Source organism: Camelus bactrianus, chromosome 6 (genome assembly GCF_048773025.1).
Source record: "Camelus bactrianus isolate YW-2024 breed Bactrian camel chromosome 6, ASM4877302v1, whole genome shotgun sequence".
NCBI lineage: Eukaryota > Metazoa > Chordata > Mammalia > Artiodactyla > Camelidae > Camelus > Camelus bactrianus.
The window spans coordinates 22,705,565-22,725,497 of NC_133544.1; the positions used below are offsets into that span (position 1 = coordinate 22,705,565).

The 19,933-nt window shown below is 40.5% G+C and overlaps 1 protein-coding gene across 3 annotated transcripts in view; it reads left to right on the forward strand.

The window, feature by feature from the left end:
* Window positions 1-19,933, forward strand: part of TMED8 (transmembrane p24 trafficking protein family member 8) — a 38,446-nt gene that overhangs the window by 10,055 nt on the left and 8,458 nt on the right. The window contains exons 1-5 of one of the 3 annotated variants that reach the window (XM_074365195.1): window positions 84-447; window positions 12,493-12,574; window positions 17,223-17,352; window positions 19,160-19,286; window positions 19,502-19,807. In XM_074365195.1, the coding sequence (XP_074221296.1) occupies window positions 330-447; window positions 12,493-12,574; window positions 17,223-17,352; window positions 19,160-19,286; window positions 19,502-19,807 (763 nt within the window). In that variant the 5' untranslated portion in view covers window positions 84-329. Of the gene's footprint in view, window positions 1-83; window positions 448-12,492; window positions 12,575-15,876; window positions 17,353-19,159; window positions 19,287-19,501; window positions 19,808-19,933 lie in introns of those variants that run through there. The other 2 variants (XM_074365196.1, XM_074365197.1) reach the window with 2 other exon arrangements.

Below are 19,933 nucleotides of genomic sequence, written 5' to 3' on the forward strand. Positions count from 1 at the left end.
CCAACGCGCCCAGGCCTCCTAGCAACCCCAACTTCCGATAGCGTCTCCATGGATACCACGACTTCCGGCCGGGGTTCACGGAATCTTCCCCAGGTTTTGTTCTTTCAACCCCTGACTTTAAAAACCTGCGATCATAAGCACGCAATAGCCCTCCCCGAGCCCACGTGGCCAGCCTCCGCCGGCCAGAGCTCCCGCGACCGCTCCGGGCCCGACGCGCAGCCCTTTCCGGCCCTCGGGCTCCGCTCGGCTCTTCCCGGCGCGCTCGGCCTTCGGCTGTTTCCGGAGCCACTGGCGGCGCGCGGTGGAGGCGCTCTCCGTGCGGGCTGCAGATGTCGGACGGGCGGACGGCTGAGGGGCCGGGCGTCTGGAGCCCCGCAGCCCGCCGAGGGTCGGCGCGCGGCGTCGGGGACAGCCCGGGAGTGGAGGGGAGCCAGGCGGCCGCTTCAGGTACGCAAGGCCGGGGCGCCGGCGGCTGGGTGCCGCCCGGCCTCGGGGCCCCGCACATCGGCGCGGGGTTCGGCCGCGCTCTGCCCTGCGCTCCCCTGCGGATCAGTAGAGTCTGGGCAGCCCCTTCACGCGCGGAGCTCCTGCCTTTGCTCCTGCTCCGGGCCGCGATCCCCGCCCCCGCCGCTGCCACCACCTGGGCCTGGTCTTCGCTCGAGATTATTTTCTGCTTCTGTTTCGAAATGCCGTGGTTCCTGCCCCGCTTCCTTTCTCAGATCAACCCGGATGGTAGTGACAGAGCTGCTGTGCCCCTGGCGCCTCTTCGGCTTCAGCACGCCCGCTGATCACTCCTTGGCTGCTGACCCCGACCCCACCGGCCTCGCTGCCCCCTGCTTCTGGCTCCCCACCCCGATCCTCACCTCTGTCCCAGGTCCCATCCTTTCCGTGCCTCTCCTTTCTCTCTGTCCAGAACCCCACTTGGCTCTAGCCTCCCTGCACATAGACCCTCGCGCCTCGCCTCGCGTCCATCCTCTCCATCTATCAGAGTGAGAGAGATGAAAAGCAGAGTTGGAATCGGTTGGCTCTGGGGTCTTTTGAATGAACATAGCGGTCAGAGCAAAGGCAAGAAATAGGGGCTGAAATAGGAACTTTGGCTACTTCCCTCATTCTTCGAGATCCCTCTCGTCTTGTTCAGGAGATTGTCTCATTTCTACCCACCCACGTTCCTCCATGTGGATTACTTCATGGTCAGTGTCCAAAGGCGAAAGTGCCTATCGATCACACCTTTATCTTTCAAGCCTTCTTATGATCGTCGCACAAGAGTCAACTGAAAGGATGCTTTTTTGAAATACAAAAGGGTAGGGAGAGAGAACTGGTCTCACTAAGTAGTAAGTATAAATTAAATTTCCAATTCTGAAATTAAAATAGTCACTGTGCAGTATGGCAGTAGACATGGTGCCATGGTGCCTGGGTTGGAGTCTGAATCTTTAATTTACTTGGGCAAGTCACTTAACTTCTCTAAGTTTGTTTTCTTATCTGTAAAATGTGGGCACTAATAGTAACTGCCTAATAAGATTGCTGGGAGGATTACACAAGCCGCTGTGTACAAGACACTTGGTGCCTAGCCCAAGATACACACTATACTGGTGTTATCTATTATTATGAGAATAAGGTCTGTTTTTGATCACTGAAACTCTATGTGCGGTCAGAGGAGGTGTTCCTGGATGTTTATTTCCCAGCATGGTGATTTCCCTTCTTGTACTTCTGTCCTAAATAGCTCCCATTTCCTAATGCAGCTGGCGTCAAACACAAACACGCACACACCTCTCTTCGAATCACTCAACTTTTTCCTGTGACTTCATGTTCTCTTACTTTGAAACGTCTACCAATTTTTGCCTTTTTTCCTCATGAACTCTTTTGCTTTGTAGTAAATTCAAATTGATAGCATGTGTTTAACATTATAGCGATAGAAATTTTAAGCATACTTTCTGAAAGATTAAGCAGATGAACACTCAGAAAGTCTCAAACGTGTCCCTTGCATGTGTCAATATTTGTAAGTTAAGGATTTTATTTTTTGCTTCTTCTTTAGATCCTTATGGCAAACATACTCGAGCATTTTGAGTAGAAAGGTCTTGAGAATAGTCAGGAATGTATTGGAAGATAGCAGCTTTGTCTCTGAGTATGTCTCCCCCAACCCCCACCCCTTCTGATTGGATCCTGCATTCACTTTTTCATCTCAGGACATTGATAGAAATACTTATGATTACCTTCTTCCTCTTGCCCTCAGAAAGCAGGGTGAGTGTTGATTTCTTTTATATCACATAGGAGTTTGTTATTGTAGCCCAGAGCAAGCCCTTTCCCTTCAGGTAGGATTTGTTGCTAATAAAATAGTAGTGATAACTACTATTATTTTATTAGCAACAAAGTAATTAATGTAATTCAATTCCCTCTGTGCCAGAATGTGGAAAAAGATTTACTTGTATTATCTGACTTAATCCTGTCAACAATCATTTCCTCCCCATTTTACAGAAGAACAGACTACAACTGAGAGAGGTTACACTTATTTGCCTAAGTTAGCTGTGGAGTTTTTACTGTCTGTCTGAAGTTGTGACCTTGTTGTGATAAAGTTTACAGTAGTTAAAAAAAAAAGTTTACAGTAGTTTATTTTATATTTTTATTGGCCATTAATCAAATATTAATTTAGAATTGGTATTCTAGGGCAGGTTATGTTCTTTGCCCTCAAGGTGTTTTTAGTTTGGTAAGATAAGAGTACCCAGGAACAAAATTCAACAGCTCAAAACTTTATATAATAGAGTGTCTTTTATTACAGTTCTTTATGTACTTACCTCCAAGAAACCAGCTTGAGGGTGGGGACAGAATCTGTCTTGTCTGTTTATCTCCTAGAGCCCTTGATGTTGTCCTACAGGTTCTGTCAATATTTGCTGGATTGTGAGACAAAGTCTCAACACAGAGATTTAGAGGAGCATCAAATGAATATGAGGATATCAAGGGCTGAGATAACAGAATATTCCTTAGGTTAAAGCTGTGGTTCTCAGCCAGGAGGGATTTTGCCTCCCCCAGAGGACTTTTTGGTTGTCACAACTTGTGTTATGGAGGAGGGAGAGAGCTATTACTGACATCTCTTAAACACCCTCCAATGCACAGGATGCTCCCACAGCAGACTTACCTGGCCCCAAATGCCAGAAGTGCTGCTGGTGAGAAACCCTGAGTTAGAGTTAAGCTGGATTTCCAAAGCAGTGTGGAAGGCAAGCTAAGAGTTGCAGAGGCTTGGAAGTAAACTCAAAAAACTGCTTCAAATTAGGAGTTTGATTGGATCCTTCTGCCACCTTCCTCTGGAAGATGATCCAATGAGTAAGCAATAGAAGCCTAAGGATGAAATTGAAAGAGATTCCTATCATTTTCTCTTAGAGGGGAAACAGCAGTAAGAAATGAGATTTGACATTTAGTTGTTACTGAATTAGGGGTTTCAGGTTTTCAATGTTTCTTATTCCTCCTAAACAGGAATTTATAATTATCCAGAATAACCATGACTTGTTTTTTAAAAGAATTCTCTGCAGAGAATACCTTTTGAGAGTCTTCATGTATGTCAGTTGAGGTTTTAGTTATAAAGTAGGAAAAATGTTGATGTTTTTCTGAACTAAGCTCTCCAGTGGCCTTAGTGTTCCTGTTGTTTTATGAACTGTAATTGTTTTTAATAGTTTTTTTCTTTGGGACACCTGGGTACTTCAGTTCCCAAGAGGAGAGAGAGATTACTTTTTATATAGTGAAACTCTCTGAAGCATACATATCGCATCATTTAAATAGGCCTTTTCTTTTTCTTTCTTTCCTTTCTTTTCTTTTTCTTTCCTTCCTTTTCTTTCTTTCTTTCTTTCTCTTTCTTTCTTTCTTTCTTTCTTTCTTTCTTTCTTTCTTTCTTTCTTTCTTTCTTTCTTTCTTTCTTTCCTTCCTTCTTTCTTCTTTCTCTTTCCTTCCTTCTCTTTCCTTCCTTCTCTTTCCTTCCTTCTTTCCCTTTCCTTCCTTCCTTCCTTCTTTCTCTTCCTCCCTCCCTTCCTTCCTTCCCTTTCCTTCTTTTCCTTTCTTAATTTCTCTCTATTTCTCTTTCCTCCCCTCCCCACCCCCTCCTTCTTTCCTTTAAGTTTAGGGAGCTTTGGGGAAAATAAAGGGCAAGGTCTGTTGTGACCCTGAGTCGGCGGTGGAACTTGGTCTGGTGTATATGACCCTGAGAGTTATCAATGTATTTAGATGTCAAGGACTGAAACAGGTCGGTGAACTTGTTCATTATTCTCATGTAGGACTTACAGCAGTGCAGGCAGTCTTTTTGCGGTGATGGAAAAGTTGCATATCTGTGGCTATTTCAATTTTAATTAAAATTTAAAATTTTGTGGTTACTGTATTGGATGGAGCAAAAGAGTGGAAGTCTATGCCAAAGAGCCCTAATGGTTTTTGGGTTTTGATTGTAATTTTATATCAAAACAGTATAAATTGGTCTACCTGTGGTTACTTTTTTCTTACAGCAGTTATGTTTTTATGGTGTTGAAGTAGCCAATTAGTCCTGTCATAATTCAGTCAGTACAATCCAAGGTCTGTCATCTGAATGACCACTTCGGAGCATGACCCACTCCTAAGGGCTGAGGAGAAGTGGGATCATGACATGATTTCTGTATTTCGTTGGAATATGAACTCAGCCAGTTTCTTTTGTTTCAGCTTCTTGAGTCTATAACCACATAACCTGCTTTGAGTTCCTCTGCACTTGAATCTAATGGCTAGGCTAATTATCTCTTTGCGGCCTGTTTAGTGGAGGGGAAGTCCTGTGAGACCTGTTCTAAAGAACCCTGACCTGATACTCAAATGCTTTAGAAAAAAACCTGCTTTTTGGTTCTCTTTGTAGAGAAAGTACAAAGTACACAGTACATTTAAATCTGTAGCATGATCAGAATGTCTGAGACCATATTCTGGTAACATAGAAATAAAACTCTTATTTTAAAAACTGTCAAATATAAAATAAATTATTTTGAGAAAGTTTCTTCTTCCCCCCTCACCTTTGCCTTAGAGACCATCAGTTATAAGTTGCGTTATTCTTGAGCTTCCAGTTTTATTTCTCTGTTCATTGTTTCCAAGACTTTGGCCACTTGGGTACCATAGTCAGGGTTTTTGCCACATTAGAGAATACATTCTAATATTATTTGGTTATTATTTTTTCTTTAAATTGACATTTAAAGTTTTATTTCATTCTAAATAATATCCATGATATTATTTGTTTGATGTATCAATTTTTCATAATACGTATTAAAATAAATATATACTCATGAAAGTAAAAAAAATTTTTTTTCCCAAGTACCATCTATATGTGCAAAACTTGCCCTGGTTTCTCTGTTCTCTTCTAGGAATACTTGTAGAATTCGTCTATATTTGGCTGACATATTAAAAGCTACACTGTAGAAAAATTGGCTTTTTCTTCTTTATAGTGGTCTAAATTTCACTAAATAAATTTAGGAAACCCAAAAGCTGTGTTTATAATTGTTTTCTCTCTCTTTAAAACAGGACTGCACCTTCCACACTTTATGCTTCTGGAAATAAACATATATTTCTTTCTCCTTTTCTTATTTCCTGCCTCTCTGAATCCAGTTGCAAATTGTTTTACCAGTAGTTCTTACATAATTTAGTGAATATATTAACCTTAAACATCAAAAGCAGTATCTCTTTCCTCTTTGTTTTCCTGCATATATTAAGCTGTTAAGATGCTATGAGAAGTTGCTCTTAACATGAAAAACACCCCATCTAACTTACAGGAGGGGAAGCGGAAATCGTAACTACACCGGGTATTGAGATATCTCACTATGTTGGTAAGGGTGTGCAGAAACAAACACTTTTATGCATTGCTGAGGGGCATGGAAATTCCTACAAATGCTAAGGAGGGCGGTTTGTCAATATCAAAATTACAATATATGTCCTCATTTTCCTGTTTTTTCCAGGAATTTATCACATACTTTTATTCACAAACCTTTTTAATGACACAGACACAAGGTTATTATAGCACTGTTTGTAATGGTAAAAGATTAGAAAGGACATAAATGTCCATCAACAGGGAACTGGTTAAATAAATTATGGAATATTCAGCCAATGAAATATTAATCAGCTGTGGAAAAGAGTGAGGAAGCCTCTTACATATAGTTATGGAAAGATCTCTTAGATATAAGTGGAAAAAACAAAGTGCATGGTAGTATGTCTAGTATGTCCATTATTTGTGTAAAAAAGTATATATACTTTATATATACACACATACACATTTTTTTATGCAAAATATCTCTGGAAGACTACACAAAACCTAATAACATTGGGGGTAGTGACTGAAGTGGGAGGAAGTTTTCACTGTATTCTTTCATGCTTTTGAATTTTGAGTAAATATACATCTATTACCTGTTCAGAAAAAATACACAAACATGTCATAAGATTCTTCACTGTGTTTATACTGTAAGGTAAAGCTATTCTATATATCTCTTCTGCCTTTCTGTTCATCAGGAATTGACCTCTTCTGGGCTTTTTTCTCTCAGATGAAGTTTCTATGAAATACAGTTTGTAAAACTCCTTAGTAAGGATTAATTTTATGTTGTTCTTTTTAAATTGAAGTATAGCTGATCTACGAAATATAAATTGCAGGTGTACAATATAGTGATTCTCAATTTTTAAAAGTTATACTTCATTTATAGTTATTATAAAATATTTACTATGTTCCCCATGTTGTACAATATACCCTTGTAGCTTATTTTATTATATTATTCTTTAAATCCACTACTGTCTTCCTTTATTTTTGTGCTAATTTCATTTCTGTCTAAAAATTCAACCTTATTGAAATCTTCATTACTGCCACTACTTACATAAGCTGATACCATTAGCCAGTGACAGAAAGAGGGCAGACTTTTTAAACTTTTTTTTTGTTTCCATTTTATTCACTAACGTATCTTCAAACTGAAAAGGGTAAAGAGGCAGTGTAGGTTTCTGTTTTGAGTAATGGCAGACTAGGTAATTGGAATCAGTTCTCCCACTGGGGACAATTAGAAAATAATTGTTGAAATATAAACATCTGCTTGAAGATCCAGGAGAACTCATCAGATAATGAATAAGTACCAGGATATGATCCATGTGAGGGCAGAAGTGTAAAGATAGAAGTCCAAGGATGAGAGTCCATTTTGGGGTTCCTTTCTTCTCTGAGGGGATATACTGGACTCCTAAGTGGGGAAGCTGAATGACAAGACTGTGAAAGTGCTTCTCTGGACCAAAGCAACAGGGATTAATCAAGTAGGGGGAACCCTGGTGAACTCCCTTTTCTCTGGGTTAGGACCATTAAAGGCCATGTTCTAGAAGTAAGGGTAAGTTAGAAGCAGGCCATTGCAGGGTCTACAGCTCAGCTTGAGAAACATCTAAGTTCATGAAATGGGATTAAGGTGAACCTAGGGTGCTAGTGCCTCCAGGTATGGGGAGGAAGCAAAGACAAATTCTTTCTGAAGGATCACTGTATTCTTCAAGTTATTTTGACAGGTAGTTTTGCAAGAACAATTTCTGGAATATATCAACAGTTACCAGATGCATGAAAAGAGACAATGTGAGCAAAAATTAAAAGAAATGATAGTAAAAATGGATCCATAGGGGCATCAGATTTTGGAGTTACCAGATACAGACTTAAATATTGTAAGTCAACTATACTTCAATTAAAAATTATATTTATTATGTTTAAGGAGATAAAAGACAAGCTTGAGAAATCTGGCATAGAATTGAAATTTCTAAAAATAGAACCAAATAGCAATTCTATAGATAGGAAAATACAGATGAAAATGAAGAACTCTGCTGACAGGTTTAGCAATAAGTTACTACAGCTGAAGAGAAAATAGTGAATTAGAAGAAAGATGAGAAGAAAATATATAAAAATACAACAATGGAAAATTCAAGGAAGAGATAAGAGACATAGAAAATATGGTAAGAAGTTCTAACATTTGTATAATTGGAGTCTAAAAAGGTAAGGAGAGTGAGAATGGACAGAAGCAGTTTTTGATAATAGTTGTGAATTTTCCAAAACTGATGTAATCTACAGATTCCCAAAGCCCTATGTACCCCCAAGCAGGGGTATATATAATCCACAGTAGGTACACATTAAATTAAAACTGCTATAAAACCAAAGCAAAGAGAAAATACTAAAAGTAGCCAGAGAAAAATTACAGTTTGCCTTCAAAGAAATAGTAATTAGACTGACAGCTGACTTATGCACAGGGAAGTGAAAGCTAGATTATCTTTAGCATCCTGAAAGACAATAACAACCAATATAGATTTTTTTTTCAGTGAAAATAGTCTTCAAAAGTGAAAGTGAAAAAAGATATTTTTAGGCAATCAAAAACATGATTTATCACCTGCAGACCTCCACTAACTAAATTCTTCAGGCAGGATCAGAGCTAATAAAAAAGAAATGAAACTTGATCCTTATTTCACATACCATATACACAAAAAATCAACTCTACTTGGATTATAGACCAAAATGTGAAAAGAAATAAACTCCTAGATGATAATACAGAAGAATAGTTTCCTGATCTCAATGTAGGGAAAGACATTTTAAACAGGACATACAGAAACTAATAAAGGAAAAGATTAGTAAATTTTGATGACATTAAAATTAAAAAACCTTGGTTCATCTAAGGACACCATTGAAAGGGTGAAAAAGTAAATCACAGAATGGAAGCAGGTATTTATAACACATATAATTAACAAAAATTTGTATCCAGAACTCCTATAAATAATAAAAAGACAATCTAGCTCTCACCTTTTGGCTTGGAGGAGAACAAGGGGCAACTATCTTCGGTTGTCCCTAATCTAGGTTCATCTGACACCAGCTGCCTGGACCCCACAATTCCTTGTTTCTTCTTCTCTTTGTTTGAATGCATCATTTCCAGTCTCTGACAGCTGTCTTCTCTGCTTAGTCATCTGCTTTTACGTGGCCTATGAAGGCTTCTCCCAGAAGGTAGGCTTAGTTCTTGACCTGACTGAGTCCCTTCACAGTCTGTTTTGGTCTCTGGTACCAACCCCAGGTTTTTGGGAAGAGAATTGGACTGACTGTGGGCAGATATTTACCCACAATCAATGAGCTATGGCCAACGTAGTGTTCCTTGCTCACCGGGACTGCCCCCTCAATGAACAGGGGAAATTCTTAAGAAAGGGTTGTAGACATCTCTACTATAACGTCACTGCTTATAACACTGAAAGATTTGAAACAAATCTCTAGCTCTAACATTAGAGGATTGGAGATTGGTTAAAATTATGGTACAGCCTATGGGATAATATACAGACATTTAAAATTATTATATAGTCCCATTTTTGTTGACCCTGAAAGACGTTCATGAATAATATTAGATTCATGTCCTTTCAGAAATAGAAATATGTAAATATTTCTTACATTATACATAAATATAAATATTATTTACATTATATATATAAATATTATATATATTTATATTTGTACTAAGCCCTAGAATGAGTGGAAACTATGCAACATTAATGGAATAATTAATGAAAAGCTGTATTAATATCTGAACTAGTAGGTATTATAGTCCAACTGATCAATTCGTGGTGCAATATTGTCCAGTAGAACCTGTAATCTCCATACCCCAAAGTTAATTGCTGGAGATAGGGATGAAATATATCAATATATAGATGTATGTACATATGCATCTGTCTATGTACATACATACATATGTATGTATATTTATAAATGTATTTCTGGAAAGATATGCACCAAAATGTTAACAATGGTTATTTTTGGCTAGTGGGGATTGTGTTTGGTTGTTTTGATTTTTGGTGTTTTTTAAAAAAACTTTTTTCTTGTCTATATTTCCTGATTTTTCTACACTGGATAATGGATTTTTTGTATACTAAAGTTTGGAAGGGTAAATGCTAAATGTTTTTTTATCTGTATTTAATTTGTTCTACCATAAGCAAAGCATGTATTTGTGTTGTTTCAAAAACATAATTTGAAATAAACAATATGGATATATAAAGCCCTGTATTTAAGTTAAAAAGCCAATTATTTTCCAAAAATCTGTTTCAGAAATAGAGCATAGGAGAGACTGGGCTTAGAAAAAGGTTATTTTTATAAACCCTTGGAGATCTTTATTGATTTATTTAGGTCAACAGGGTAAGGCAGCAGTTAAAGAAATCTAGTGCCCAGTTAGCATATTACATCAAGAAATATTGTGTCCTTGTTAAGAGATTATTGTCTCAGTGTACTCTGCAAGGTTTAGAACACATCTGAAAAAGTCATCCATTTTAGGTCTTTACTTGAAATGGAACAAAAAGGAACAACAGAAGGAGGCCAACTGGCAGAGTCATCTAGGGGGTGAGTGAGAGGACTGGAGGTGGTCGGTCTTCCCTAGTGCTCTAACCTCTTAGGGGAGGAACTTGCGGGAAATGTGATAGCAGGCTGTAAGTATTTGAAAGGATATTGTGGGGAGTAGTGATCGAGAAGCAGAATCTATCAGGAAGCAAATTTTACTTAGGTCAACTTAGGGAAGAACTGTCTTTTCTCAATGAAAAGGGCCTCTTCATAGACTAGCAGAGACTGGAGAACATCTGACTTTTGTCTTTGACTCAGTTGCTTTGTTGAGAGGTGTAAAGAAGACCTCGGGCCTCCTCCTGTGTTTCTTCTTTACGCTCACACTGCCACACTCACGACACTTCTGACACCAGATGTGTGGACTTTTTTCCCCACACCAAGCAATTCTGCAACACCACGTGGGTGTCCTACAGTTTAACTCAATTCTAAACACTGTCTACCTGGAGATAGTGTCAGATCCGACTGGTTAAGGGCTCAGTTCCCCTAAACGGCTCCCACCCACTTCAGATGTCAGTCACAGGTGTTATTCCCTGGGTTACCTACAACTTCTGTCAATCTTGGCTACAAATTGGAGGTTCCCGTGACCTCCTCCCTCTTGGATTTGATTATTTGCTAGAACAGCTCAGAGAACTCAAGGAAACACTTATGTTTACCAGTTTGTTAAAGGATATGGTAAAGTTACAGAGGAACAGTCAGATACAAAGAGTAAGGTCTGGAAGGAACCCAAGTGAAGGAGCTTCTGTCCCTGTGGATTTGGGGTGGGTCACCCTCCTGGTATGCGGCTGTGTTCACTGAACTGGAAGCTCTCAAAACCCCATACTTTTGGGATTTTTATTGAGGCTTCATCATGTAGGTGTGAACGATCATTAACTCCATTTCCAGCCCTTCTCCCCTCTCTAGAGAATGGGGGCTGGAGTTGAAAATCCCAAGCTTCTAATTATGGCTTGGTCTTTCTGGTTACCAGACCCCATCCAGGAGCCCAAGAGTCACCTTATTAGAACAAGAGACATTGTTATCACTCAGGAAATTCCATGGGACTCTGTGTCAGGAACCAAAATCAAAGACCAAATATTAGAACAAAAGAAACTCCTAGTGCTCTAATCACTTAGGAAATTAGAAAGGTTTTATTCTGTGCCAGGAACTCAAGGCAGAAACTAATTGATGTATTTTCTATTATCTCACAAGAGGAAAGTTGGGTGGCATAAGCACCAAGGTCTTTCTACCTATGAGAGTGAGCTGACAAAAAAAATAGATCTTATTCACATACAAAATAATGAGAATAGATTATAAAGTTGGATCACAAATATTTGCCGGTTATGTCACTTTTATGTTCCTACCAAACTCTGAAATTTTCAGCATTTGAGGTTTATGTCATTACATTGTATTTTATACTGAGAGGTGAACTTTGGGCTTTAGTTTCTTGCTGCCTTAACTAGAGGAGGTTCACTGGAGGTTATCTAAACACAATGAACCATATGCTTTTCTGAGTGCTCACGGAAAGGCTAAATAAATACGCCATAAAGTTTAGTAGTACCTAATGGTTAAGAGCATGATTGCCTGGGTTTGAATCTTGTCTCTATGCTTTAGTTTCCTTACCTGCAAGATGGCAATGTAAATACCAGGCATAGGCTTGTTGTGAGCCTGGGAACAGGGCCTCAATTCCTTGAGGATGCCTAATAGTTACTCAGTAAGTCATTGGTGAATGACTGAGTGAGTAAGTGAGTGAAATTACAAAATCCTTTCCCTGACCCTGGATACCGTGACATGAGCTGATTGAATGTAGGGGTGGCACTTTCTGCTCTGGCACTGAATTCCAGGTCATTTCATCCTACATTCCATTCTGTACTCTATGTTCTGCCCAGTTTAACCATTTGCTATCTGGGAAATGTGATTCTTAAATTAGGATTAATTCTGTGGGGATTTGTTTTGGAAAATGGCTTATTTTTTTATGAGTAGGTTATAACAGTCTGAGAATATTTGGATGTAATGACTTGAATAATTTATGTGCTGGGCCTCCCGCAGTATAAAGTTTATGCCTAGAATATTTTTGGAAAGAGAAAGTTGGTTGACTACTGTCAGATTTTTAAAAAAGATAGAAGATAATTATGGTTGTGTTCCCTCTCAGGCACTGAATTTTTCTTTCCATGATTTTCTAGAGAATGAAGATCTAGAAGACACCAAGGTCACCTCTCTAGCAGCTTCTGCCTCTGATCTAGAACCACATTCCTCACCCTACAGGTAGGGACAGCAACTACTTAGGATGTAATGCTTCTAGAGGATTCTTCTTCTGAGATAAGGAATTGATGGAGGAAGTAGACAGCGACTTTAAGGGGGAATACAAATTGAAGTGAAGAGTATGGAGACTGTTATCATTAACTAGTCAACCCTTATGTGTATCTAGGGGCAATGTGAGATATCTTTCTGGTTATAAAATTTTCTTTCACTCTCAGAGAGTAAAACTGTGACAGGTAGTATAGTGTCTTCATTTGTCTCCTCCCAAAGACCAGGTTTAAATGTTAAAACGTTAAAAGTGGCTCCCAGGTGGACTTTCAAGACAATGTATTTTTGATTTTTACTCATGAAATGCACACAAACACACTATTGGAGGCAATTTTAAAAATTATGTAGTTTTCAGAGTAAACCATTATGATGACCTTCAGGTTGTCATTCTTAAATTCCCTTTCCACCCATCTCATCCACCTGCCGTCAGTGATCTCAGAGTATAGCAGAAAGGGAGTAGTACTACAGAGCTCTAGACTACGTGGAAGCCACAAGGCATTAATGGAATAATTAATGAAAAACTATATTTTGGAGAAACCTGAGCTACTGTGTATTATAGTCCAACAGATCAATTCACGGTACAACATGGTCCAGTAGAACCTGTGGTCTCTATGCCCCACGCAAAATTGATGGCTAGAGATGGGGGGAATGTCAGGATATTTTAAAAATCTGTTATTTCTTAGGTAGAACTTCTTTCTTCTTATCTTTATATATAAATAAAACTTTTTTCCCTCAGAATGGAAGATAATAATGATTAATATACTTATAATATAGGTGATAATAGTGTTAATAGCCAGACTTGGTTGAGTGTTTCTCTGTAATAATGATAATAAAATAGTTACTTTTTATTAAATGTTTCTATTTGCTCAATACTGTACTAGGTGTTAAAATATATTATCTCATTTAATTCTCATAACAAACCTAATGAAATAAGTATTTTTTTAAGATGAGGAAAATGAAACAGTGAATTTGATAATTTGTCCAAGCTCACACAGCTTTAGGTTTGTCTGCTCTAAAGATTATTTTCAAAATAGAAAGGTTTTGAGTTCTATGCTTAGAGCTACTAGGTTGTTACATATAAGGACCCTTTTAGAAGACAGCCTCCCCAAGGCGTTGATTCTGTGAGACAATTCAGGTTCTCGTCAAATCCCCTGAGGGGAACGTCCTTCCATTCTCCTGCCACCACCCTATTTCTGCACATGTTGACTTGAAGGATCTTTGGGGGATGGCTTTTGTCACGGAACTAATTTTTCCTCCAAAGAGTAAACAGCTTTTTGAGTGACAAATATAGAACATTCTTAGAAAAAAGGAGGTAAAATTTTCAAGTTTTGTTTCTAGAATCTAGTGTGTGAAGGAAGAAAAAAGTCCAGCAAGCATGACGCCTTGAAGTTTAGTGTTTGTGCTTTGTATATTTTAGAAATGGAAACAGCACAAATCTCTGTCTTTCCACCACTTTGGGACGGCCTCCCTGCTCTGGGTCAGCATAAACCAGAAGGCTTACAGTGGGAGTTTTTCCTTTACCTGGTTTATCATTGGCATCAAGTGATCTGCAGTTTATCTTTCCCCAGCTACCCTTCACTAGTTCTTCAGAGCATAAAATGCTAATGGGAATATTAAATTTATGTGGCTGTTGCATGTCCCATTTAAAATATTTTTTAAACAAGCAGAACCATACTTGTGTAAAGTAGCATGCACCAAGGCGAAGAAGAGGCTGCATTTTAGATGCCATACACAGTAGGGTCAGGTGGATGGTCAGACTGACTGCTGTGTTCTCACATTCCAAACAGTCCCCTTTTGTTCCCAGACAAAAGTTAACTTATTCATTATTAATTCAACTATATTTGTTGAGAGCCTGCTGTTACCTGGCAGTGTTCTGGACACTGAAGCTATCACAAACGAACAGACAATCCAAGTCCCTGGTTGCTCATGCAGTTTACATTCTATTGGGGGAGGCAGATGGAAAACAAATGTACATCATATTTTGTAGAATCTAAGTTGCCATCAGCCGTAAGATGAATGGTCATTTTACATACCACCAAGAAAGGAAAAATGCCCGAGAGAGAGTCTAGTAAGAGACCCCCCACCAATGCCTGCACCTTCAGTAAAAAGAGAAACAAGGAAAGAGATCCTTCCACACAGAAAGGAAAATGCGGATCCGCAGGGAAATGTGGATGTCTCAGCCGCGGCGCTGCGTAAGGGGAGGAAAATTACCTCCCCTGAGAATGTGAACCACAAGTCTGTTCTCTAAATTCACTCTGCCAGTGTGGTCTAACCAAAACCCTTAAAAAGAACTTAATCTCAGGTCGCCTCAGTCGGTAGCGTTCCTGAGCCCTGGCAGAAGCATATGCATATCTCAGGAGGAAGGACACCATGTCCATCCAGGCCCGTGGCCGTTTTAAGACGCCACCAAGTTTTAGGCCATCCCGTATTTCAGTTGTATCAAAACTGGAAAACAAATATGCATCTTGCAGTCAACAAAATATGGTACATAATGTGTCAGGTGGTCATAAGTGCAGTGAGGAAAAACGAAGCTGGATGGGGGTGTGAAGAGTGTTGGGGCCACAGAAAGTGAGCATTTTATGTACAGGCGTCTGGGAAGCCTCCCTGGCAGTGACAGCTGAGCAGAAACCTGAAGGAAGGAAGCCCTGAGGTAACTGGGGGCAGAGTATTCTAGGCTGAGGTGATAGTAGCAGCCCCCAACCCTCAGGTGGGGGAGTGCTTGCCGTGTCTGAGGACTCCCGGAGATTCAGGAGGCCACCGTGACTGGAGCGGACTGGGCAAGGCCAGGTGAGGCCCTCCTGGGACATGAGGTCAGCGTGCAAAGGGCCCTAGGGCTCCCTGCGACAGGCTTGGCCGTAGACGCTGTGCCTGCAGAGGGAGGGGACCCAGTCCTGCCGTCTCGCTCACCTCCTAGTAGAGGAGACAAATAATAGATAGTATCAAAACAGACTCCCATTTCTAGGTTTAAGAGAATAAAATAGACTCACGGCCTAGATGAGTTTACACTTTACACAAGATTACCCTAGCAAACCTACAAACAACAACCAAGTTCTGATTTTCATAGTAAGTGCCTCTTGTTCTGAGGTAAATTGGAGTGACTTACGTATTTCAAAGCTGGCTCTGTTTTATCTGAAGAAGAGGTAACTTATAAACTAGGGGTGATTTTTCTTGTTTGTGTTAAAAAAGAGAGAGAGAGAAAGAAGGAAGGAAAGAAACTCATGAACTCCAAAATAAGCCCTGTTTCCCCATGTGGTTTACAGTGTGGTTCTCCAGTCGGTTCTCAGCCTTTCTGAGGAAATGGACGCTGCCCGAAAGCAGTGGTTCTCAAAACTTTGCACACTTAAAAATTCTTGAGGACCTCAAAGAAGTTTTGCTTATGTGAGTTGTATCTATCAATGTTTACAATACTAGAAATTAAAACTGGAAAATTAAAAAATATTCATTCACTTGAAAAGAACAATAAGGAACTCATTACATGTTAATATAAATGACGTATTTTTAATGAAAAACAGCTATTTTCATGTTAATATAAATGACATATTTTTAATGAAAAACAGCAAAAGTAATTTAGTGGGAAGAGAGATGTTGTAAATCTCTTTAATGTCTGGCTTAACAGAAGACACTTGGATTCTTAGATCTGCTTCTGCGTTTGTTCTGTTGTGATATCATATGTCATACAGTTTCTGGAAAACTTCACTGTAAACTTCTGAGAAGATGAAAATGAACAAAGGCAGATAATATTTTAGGATGATTAGGAAAAGGTATTGACTTCGCAGACTCCCCTGAAAGGGCCTTAAGGACTCCAGGGGTCCCCAGACTATACTTTGATAACTGCTACTCTGAAGAATCCATGCTACCTTTTGTTGGCAACAGATTTCTAAGAAGCCTGGGGTATTGCGCTGCAGCCCTGGCACTTAACCCACTTTCTGTCTCTCCGAAGCCAGGAGAAATGGAAGACAGCGTACATTATCCCCCTGCTTCTTTGTGTTATAAGTCATTGGGATAGTAGATTAATGGGCTTAAATAAGGAAAGAAAGTGACTGCCTTTTAAAATTACTCGGTGAACTGGGTGTGATATGGACATCAGTGGTAGCATGTGAGTGGAAATGCTGACCTGCTCCTGGGCTAACAGTGGAGAGGGTCGCCTTGCTGATCAGTCCGCACTTCTGCTGTTTTGTGAGCAATTTTTGGTTTGGGTGAGGCCTCCTCCCTTTGCTTCTAGCAGTGACTTTATGTGTTGCACAGAACTGAGATTCCAGCTCTTCTTTTGTTGAAATTCTGTGTGGAGCAAATGGCATGGGTCCCAGAGTGAGGAGTAAAACCAGACCCCACCGTCCATCTCAGACAACTGAGCTGTGTGTTTATCATGGTTCTCGGAGCCTGGGACCTGGAGTTGTCAGTTCTGGGCCCCCACATGCTGTCACTGGTGTATTGCGGTCCATTTCAGCCCTGGGCAGCAGCCAGTGGAAATGACAGTAAACCTAAATCCCAGAGGAAAGCAGGGCTTGAGGGTGCCCTTTGAAGGTTCTTTTCTCTCTGAGTTTCTCCAGGACTGTTGTGCCTTTTAAAAGAGTTCTTGAATTGACATGCTGTCTTGCTCTGAGAGGCCGCAGATGGTAGCTCCAGTGAGAGAGGATGTCACAGAAGATCAGCTGAAAGCAGCTGGTGCCATAGAGGCTCAGGCCTCAGTGGAACAGGAATTGCTGCCTGCGGACCAGGCCCCGGTCCTCAGCAAGGTAGGAAGCGCGTTCTCTACAAGCACGAGATTGTGGCACCAGAGTTTGATGTGTTTGGGTGGGTTGGAATTAAAAAGCACCAGGGCATTTCACATTTAATTATTTGGGAATAAGTGTGTGTATCCCTCCAGGGCCCATCACTATACCGGCACTTGGTAAGCATCTATTCAAAAAATGAAGTGTTAGAATAAATGTTCACATGTTGTCTGAAATCCTTTCCATGTGAGGAGCCTTTAACCACTGGATTGCATTAGTCTCTGTTTTCTTGTGGTAGAGCTACTCAGTATTTATGGTAAAGATTCCACAGAAGTGGTACCAGTAACAGTGGTCTCCCTACCATGGATGAAGGGGTTGTTTGTACCACTGTTAACATTTATAATAGCAAATGGTGTTGGTGTTAGGAACGACAATGCCAAACATTATAATTTTATTTGTATAATGCTGTCTAGTTTACAAAGCATTTTTACCCACAGTACTTCATTTATTCCTGAGAATAACCTTGTGAGATATGTACCATCATGTCCCCATTTTACAGATGGGGAAACAAGCTAAGAGTTGTTAGTAATACTTTACTAAGGCTATGCAGCTAATAAGTTGCAAACGAAATCCTTTGTTTCACCTTCTGGAAAAGGAAGAACTCATGCAAGCAAGTTAGCCAAAATCTGATTTACCTCCTTGAGCAGTGAAGATAAGAGCTGAAGGACCTACTCTCCAGTAACAGATATTACGTGTAGTCTGGGAGGATTACAAAATTTACTTATTTATTTCTTGCAACTATAATTCTGATTTCTTAACTGGACTGCTGTCTCTCTGATGTCCTCTCCTATGTTGGCAGTAGGCGTACAATTCTTGAGTTGCCTACTGACGGCTTAGAGAAGGAGCAGAAAATTAAGGCACAATAGCATGAGACAGGGAAATGCTAATCTGAGTGATGTGAAGTGAAACCCTCTAGGGAGAGATTGCAGGCTCCTGCCACGGGTCAGTGAGGGCTTTGAGTATCGAGTGACATTTGTACTCTTCATGGAAGTCAGATGTCTGGCAGCAAATATACTGTTTAAATGCAAATCCTGGCACTAGTCTAAGGTGAAATTGTAATTGTTTATAGAACACTGTTAGTGGATGAGACAGCCTATGGGATGAGACATCCAAGGTAGCCATGGGTGAGAGAGAGAGACAGAGGCAGAGTATGAACCAGATTCTCTCTCTGCAGTGCTCTGGTGAATTGATTAGCAGTGATCTGGAAGTCACTTTGAATAGACATTGTAGTAGGAGGATGTGCGGCAGATTGAGCTAAACCCTAGATGCGAGAACTGTTAAGAGAGGAGCTGCAGGGTGGGACTTGCAGGCTGAGGTGAGACCAAGGCATGGATGGCCCAGAAATGCTGTCCATGTGAAAGTCAGTAGCAAACTTTCAGGATGTTCATGGGCAAAGATTTCATAAAGGGTCTGAAGTGGGAAAGTTGCAAAAAGTAGGAGAGAACAAGCAAGAATCTTTAAACTAGGAAATATACTGGTGGCATTAAAAAAAGTTGGTAGTAGGGGAGTGGTATATAGCTCAGTGGTAGAACACACGCTTAGCATGCACAAGGTCCTGGGTTCAGTCCCCAGTACCTCCATTAAAAAGAAAAGTTGGTAGAATTTATTAGCAATAAGCAGCTGGAGGACAGAGGAGGAAGGTTGAAAAGCATTTAGGCTTTGAGTTGAGAGAGTTGAGGTAATAGGGCAGGGGTGGGCAGCCTTCATTTGGAAAGAGGCTAGTTGGAATCTGCCTTGACATGTGCCATTTAACCAGAATTCTGTTGTGCAGATGGCCAAGTACCATGGTCCACAAAGGTCTGGGGACATCGTTATGATCCAGTCTGAGCACACAGGAGCTATAGATATTCTTTCAGCTGATTTGGAATCTGCAGACCTTCTGGGGGACCACAGGAAAGGTGAGACCTTTGGGGGGTGTGGAAGGTGTTTTTTTTTTTGGTTCCCAGTGGGTACTCAAAGAAAGGCAGGCAGACAGATGGAAGGAAAGGAGGAAAGTGACCTGTGAAAGGGAGTCAGGGAAGCCAGTAGGAGGAATGTTGACTCCCTAAGCAAGATGCCAGGTATGGTGACATTTCCTCTGAGTTCCTCAGTGGTAAACTGCCTGTCCTTTCAGTTTCCCCACCTCTGATGGCTCCTCCGTGCATCTGGACCTTTGCCAAGATGAAGGAATTCAAAAGCAAGCTGGGCAAAGAGAAGAACAGCCGGCTGGTGGTGAAGCGGGGTGAGGTGGTGACCATCCGGGTACCTACCCACCCGGAGGGGAAGCGTGTCTGCTGGGAGTTTGCGACTGATGACTATGACATTGGCTTTGGAGTTTACTTTGACTGGACCCCTGTAACCAGCACTGACATAACTGTGCAGGTCAGCGATTCTAGCGAGGACGAGGATGACGATGAGGAAGAGGAGGAGGAGATTGAAGGTAAATTTAATTTTAACATAATTTGTGGTTTCCTTTTCAGGCTGAACCTAAGTTCTAGCGATCACTTCCTGTGTTGTTCCAGCCCTCCTTTTCCTTAGAATGCAGTGAAGAATCCCTTTCAGCATT